Source organism: Vipera ursinii, assembly GCF_947247035.1.
Source record: "Vipera ursinii genome assembly, chromosome: Z".
In the NCBI taxonomy this organism is placed as follows: domain Eukaryota; kingdom Metazoa; phylum Chordata; class Lepidosauria; order Squamata; family Viperidae; genus Vipera; species Vipera ursinii.
This window is the reverse complement of record NC_139517.1, coordinates 32330855-32337208: the sequence shown is the minus strand read 5'-3', so window position 1 is coordinate 32337208 and position 6354 is coordinate 32330855. Positions and strand designations below refer to the sequence as shown.

Genomic DNA, 6354 nt, shown 5'->3' with positions numbered 1-6354 from the left:
AATAAATAGAGGAGAACTTGTTAGTATACATAAATAGATGTCAACCCAAATTCATCCTGAAAAATGTGTGTCTGAACATGAACTAGATAGCTACTGCCTCCCTGGAGAAATCCTTCCTTTGCTTTACACATGCATCCCTCTAACCCTTGATCTGTTTGTGCAGCAGGTGATTACATTTGTTTCACAGGCTGATAGATTGTAAAGCATCTTTGCATGTCAAAATATGTTCTCCAAGGTGGGCATATCCTTCATCCTTTTGGCCATCAATTAAGAAGAACACTCCCACCTTCTCACATACATGGATACACTAGAGATAAGGATGTAGTCCTAGACACACACACACACACACACACACACACACGCTCTCTAATAGTTCAATTCTGTTAAACTCATTGAGGCTTCTTCAGAGCTGACATGTTTAATGATGCAATGCTCCAATCCTCTGAATAAAGGTCATTGAAGGAAATGGGATTAGTTTAAATATACAAAGATTTGGATGAATATCAGGAAAGAGATAAAAGATATTTTGGGATTCTATCCCCTTTGAAATTCTTTGCGTATCAAAGGGATCTACTGGAATCTCCTTTCAGGTTGAAATGGATTCACTGAGTTATTTTAATCCAATTCCTTGGGTGGTTTTTCTTTTTCTTTTTTTTTTTTTTTTGTAGAGTAAATGAGGTCCAAAGGAAGTAATAATAAGAATATTTAGAACTTGGGGGTTTCATCTTATTTTATTTGGCTGCTGATGGATTTAAGCAGACTTCAAGCTTTGGGTTCCAAAATCTGAGACCTAAAACATATCTTCTCCAAGATGGTTAATTTCTGTAGAACCTCTTTCCCCAACCTAGTACTCTCTACATATGTTGACATATTAAGTCCCAGGCATTATGGCTCATGGGCTAACTGGGAGTCAGCATCAGTGAGCTCAGTAAGGCTTGCCTCTCCTCAGTGCATAGGCCTGGGGTGCACACCTGCAGATTTAAGGTTTTCTTTCCCCTCCTTCCAGCCTCATATCTTAGATTCCTTGGAAAGAGGCTTTTCTGTGGGCTGCTTCAGAAATCTGTGAGTTTTATAGGTTTGCATATTTCTAAGTTAATCTGAATTAACAGTTGCCTTTTCCTTTGTTTTATCTTAAAACCCACTTAAGACTAACCAAAACACTAGTGTAGAAATAGGATATTTAGACATATTCTCACAGTCGTATTCTTGATGCAATGAAGGTTGTGAATTTAGAACTTTGGTCTTGGATTCAAAGGCAAATAAAAAACAACACATACTTTTTCACTTCCCTTTAGTGGATTTTTCATTCCCACAGCCAGTATGGACTGGCTAATACATAAAAGCAATTTCATCCAAAAATTAATACGGATGAGCAATAGTCAAGATGCAAAGATATCATCTTTCAATGCAAAAATTGAAGTTGGATGGAAAAATATTTCTCCAAGGCCTCAAGCTTCTCTTCCTATACATCTCTATTAAAAAAATACTGTAGCTGTGAGACTCTATTAAGAAAGGATATAAAATAAACAGCAAAGCAGTCAGACCGAAAAAAAAATCTTACCTCTATTATTAAAGTCTCTTGGCTCTTTATGAAGAAAATGTTATTTCCAACCACTTCCAACCACCACAGCCCCCAGTTTCCTACTACTGGAGGTGTATCTCCTAATTTTCAGGGAGGTAGATGGAGGAAGGAAAAGAGTCGTTCCCGAGGCAATAAGTATAGTAAACTAGCCTTTAAGATACAGACTATTCGGGCATCTTATAAGAATGAGAAATAAAAGGAGGGTATGTAGCAAGGCATAGAAGAGAGAAAGGTTAAAAGCTCGGTACAGAGGTCCCTCTTCTACCTCGTGCTTTAAAAAAGGAAGTGGGGAAGGAAAGAAAATAAGGATTTGTCTTGCTGGTATTCTAGTGATGTGGAGCTTGAAGCAAGAAAGAAACATATAATACATGAATCTGACAGCGAAGGCACAGAAACGCAAGCTTAGGACGAGAGAACTTTTAAAAATCTGCATTTATGAGTAATCATGATGGAAATCGTTCACATAATTGTAATTAACTATTGAGTATCCAGAAAAAAAAATTGTGCAAAAGTTCCTGTATCTCTATATTTGAAAATACACGTTTCTTTTTCGCAAGAGGGGCCTGTGTGCATAGGTACCATATGTGCGTGTGTTCTTGGTTTTTTTCGGGTGGGTTTGTCTTTTGTGCCCATAAGCTTAGGACCGTTTATTCACTTTACAAACCGAGCAGCTGCCTCTCTGGAAGGGGAGGTTACTTCGGTGGGCAGGACTCGACCTAACTAACCCTCCTTCCCCTTCAAGAGGACACCGAACTGGGAGAAGCTTCGGGGGTGGAGGACCCGCTGGATCTGTCAGACGCAGCTTCGCTGCTTTCCTTGGTAGAGTCGCCGAAAGCCGCGGCGGCGGTGGGATGGGGACCAGCCAATCCTTCCTTTTCCCTCTTCTTCTGTTTCATCCTCCGATTCTGGAACCAGATTTTTACCTGAGTCTCGTTCAACTCCAAAGTAGCAGCGATCTCCACCCGCCTGGCTCGTGTGAGATACTTGCTGAAGTGAAACTCTTTCTCCAACTCTGTTAGTTGCTTGGTGGTGAAATTGGTCCGGATCGTGCTGGCACTGACGGCTAATCCATAGTCGGTCACTTTCGCTGCTGGGATGAGCCAGAAACGAAGAAGGAAACAATCAAACCATTGGTTAGAATTATTTCCAAAATAAACCAGCAATCAGCAATATCCTCTCTGATATAAACCTAGTTAGAAGCAGTTGTGTGCTTATCAAGAGCCCAGACCTTTGAAGATGTTTAGTGGCACTCTTTACCATACTTTACCTTAGCTGTTCCTGGCCAGTATCCTTCAGATGAATTATATTATACAGCATACTTTCAAGCTGGAAGTTGTGATATAACACACCTTGGAGGGCAACAGGAATGGGGGCTTAACTTTCATGCAATCCATTCACTCCCCATTAAGATTTCCCACCTCCTAATTCTAGGTTTAGGAAATATTGTGCTCTGATCTTTATGTTACAGATTGTGTTCTGATCTTTATATTTATAAAACAATTTCTGCAAGGTTTCGGCACAAAAGGTTATTTGTATTCTAGATTAGTCTGTCAGGCTGATTTGGAACAAGTAGGGAAATAACCTGGTCCAGGAAAAAAATTGGAGAACAAAGTTTTAAAAATCTCAGATCAACTGATAAAACCTTCATTCTCTTCACCCCAAAACACAAAAGTCTTTTTACCCCCTGAGAAAAGACACCCTGAAATGTTTAGACTTGAAAGAAACTTCATCCTCTGTTTAAAGGTTTTTCTCCCAAATCCTGAACTGACAATATCCCATATGTTTCATGCTGAGGCAACAGTATGTTGTGTCTATACAAAGACATTTCCCAGCAGCCTTATTATATACTAAAAATATTGGAATGGAAAGTCAGATTTACTGGTAGTTGATGGTTCAACATCTTATCTATATGACTGGATTTCTACATAGCAATAAGCCATGTAACAAGTCTCTGAAATCCCACAGTTCATATGAGTCGCTACAATATCAATACAAAATAAATTGCACTTTGACTTATGTGTGAACTCACCTTTTCTGTCAGGGCTACCTCACTCAAACTGTTTCAACATATTCTGTACAGACCAGGCTCTTTCTTAACTTTTTTTTAATTTATTTTTTTTATTTTAATTCCATTTATATCCCGCCCTTCTCTGAAGACTCAGGGCGGCTTACAAGCTTAGCAGTAGCTTGTAAGTAACTTCAGCCCCAGTTTCTGAATTGAGGGACATTAGTTCGGTTCCTGATTTTTCTCCCCTGGATCTGATCAAAGTTGGGTAAGATGAAAAATAATAATCTGAACTAGGCAGGACCAAAGTCTAAAATAAACCCAATTCATTTCAAAGGGGAGGCAATTGCTGATTAGGATTCAAAGAGCATCACAAATGATGAAGGCAATTGCATAAAAATTAATCTCAACCAAAGAATAAAATCCTGACTGGGTTGATCTTCCTTGAACAAGCAGCTCTTCTGCATGTGTGTTCATCTGTTTCATGGGAATGCTTCTTCCTGGCTTTTAATCTCTAGCTAGTAGTGGTAGAAAGAAGGTTTACTTTATCAGGGCTAAGTCCATCTAGGACAAGGATTCTGTTCTTGTGAATAAAAAGACAACTCTGATTTTCACTAGGAAGTATAAGACAAACTAAATCTCACCAGATCCTTTTGGGCAACCATGGATCAAAATATGGAAGCAGAATGAAATAAGAGCAAAGTTAGAAGTCATTGTAGCTACTCTATGTTCAAAAACTCTCCATTTTCCAAACTCTAAACCAAGATTAGACAACCTTCTGCCTCCAGTTTCTCTGGACTTCCACTCAGTCTCGGTCAGAATTGTCAGAAATGTTGAGAATTCTGCAAAGCACCTATCGTTTGCTTGCAGTTGCTGTAGTCTACTGGCTTTTTTAATTGATTCAACAGCTTTGGAAAATATTATTTTTTTCTGCCTTACCTATGGTATTACAAAATAAATAGTACAATTGCACTAATTCCCCCATCACAGCACCATAGTTTCTGGAACTCTTTCACTTTTTTTTTTGCTAAGTTAGTGTTTACATATATCATTATACTTCAATTTTTTTTTCCTTTCTGCAGTTTGAACCAATTACTTTGGAACCTATCAATAGCGGTCACCAAATGAGCCTGGCCTTCTTTTTGCCATTTGGCAATTCTGGAAATAGAGAAGTCTTTCCCATCTCAACTATCCTCAAACTGGCCTTACTGCCTTCTTTCATCCTTCTTTCCTTTCTTTCTACCACCCCTCCCTCCCTCCTTCTTATGATTTGCCTTCTCAGACCAAGGTTAATGATGGAGTGACATTCCTGATTTCCAGGAGCAGATTTTCTCTTTTCAACAGTAGCCATTTCAAAGATTGTCTCTGGAATCTCTAGTGTGAGGTAGATGAGGGAATTCTGAGCCAATGCAGAAGCCTCATTCCCACTTGCTTCCTTTGTCCCCCTCCTCCCATTTCACTTTTTGACTGGGTTCCTGGTGAGGCAGAAATATGAGCATACACTCATCTCTCTGGGTGTCCAGGTATATTAGAGATTTACCTGTTCTGGGAGGATTCCTTTTAACTTTCATCCAGTCGAAGGTCTGGCTGACGGTAGCAGTGGCGGCAGCAGCAGCAGCAGCTGTGGGACATGGATGGGCCCGGCAAGCCCTCGGCTCTTTGTTCTCAGATAGAGGTGGGGAAAGATTGCCCAAAGCCCCTTGCAAATAGCCCCCCTGATCAGAGCCATATTGGTGTGGTTGGAATTGGCCCTGGGTAGCTGCACAAAATGCTTCAGGTATACTTCCCACTAGATGGGAAGAAGAATGGGAAGAAGATGCAGCCAAGCTGGCAGGGTAGGCCGAGGTCTGAAAATAGGCTCCCTCCGTCTCTGGGGAACTATGGTAGAACTGAGAGTTGGTGAAGCTGGGGTTGCAACCCGAATTTGTGTATCCCCCTCCACCTCCTTGGTGAGAGGGGCTGGTGAAGGAGATGCCAAGGCCAGCTGGGCTGTGAGGAAGAGGAGGAGGGTAGCTGGGGCTCTGTTGGTGGTGGGCATTGGGCCCAGTAGCACCCACCCCTATCATCCCAAAGCATCCATCTGAGTGATAGCTGTCACAGGCTGGAGTGGTACCTGAGCAAGCTGGGTAGGAAATGGTCCCTTGGTCGAGGTGCTGGTACTCCTTGGGCGGGTAGGCGCTCATCCCACGGTTACAAATTGCATAGTCTAAAAAGAAGTTCATTCTAGGTATTGTTCCTTTGCCAATGATGGAAGAGGGTTGCCCTGTTTTATGGGGATTCCTTCTGCCCTACAACCTTTAGATAGTATGTCAAAGTTAACCAGGGGGAAAAAGGGGAGAGAGAGAGAGGGAGAGATGAAGAGAACCACCCTTCCCATCTATGGATCTCCAGGCTTAAGGGCCCCCCTCCTTCCCAAAGCTTTCTGAATGGGGGATGGGAGAAGGTGGTGGTGGGTGGAAGGGGATCTAAACCACGTGGTTCGCTTCAAGCCCAATGAGCAAATGCCTCCCAAACTTTGTCAGATATCTGCCATCATCCATCAAGTCCTTGGCATTTGCATGACAAAGGGACTTCAATCAAACTTTTCCCCATCGATCTGATTAACAACATGGATACGTCAAAAGGTTTTTCCCTCAAAGACTTCGGAAGAGGGATGGAAAAAGGAAGTGATAGAAAAGAGGTTGGGGGAGGACGAAAGTTAAAACTATTCAAAGTCTATTCTATGTGTTAGAAAAGACAGTGACAAAATTCATCAGAACTTTTCTCC

The 6354-nt window shown here is 41.4% G+C and overlaps 1 protein-coding gene across 1 annotated transcript; it reads right to left on the bottom strand.

Moving 5' to 3' along the window:
* Window positions 1-2319: 2319 nt before the first annotated feature.
* On the bottom strand, window positions 2320-5809 carry HOXB1 (homeobox B1; the record flags this gene model as incomplete). The annotated part of the gene is made up of 2 exons (XM_083378060.1): window positions 2320-2669; window positions 5128-5809. 2 exons carry the CDS (start codon window positions 5807-5809, stop codon window positions 2320-2322), a joined length of 1032 nt encoding a protein of 343 aa, XP_083234186.1.
* Between the last annotated feature and the right edge of the window lie 545 nt (window positions 5810-6354).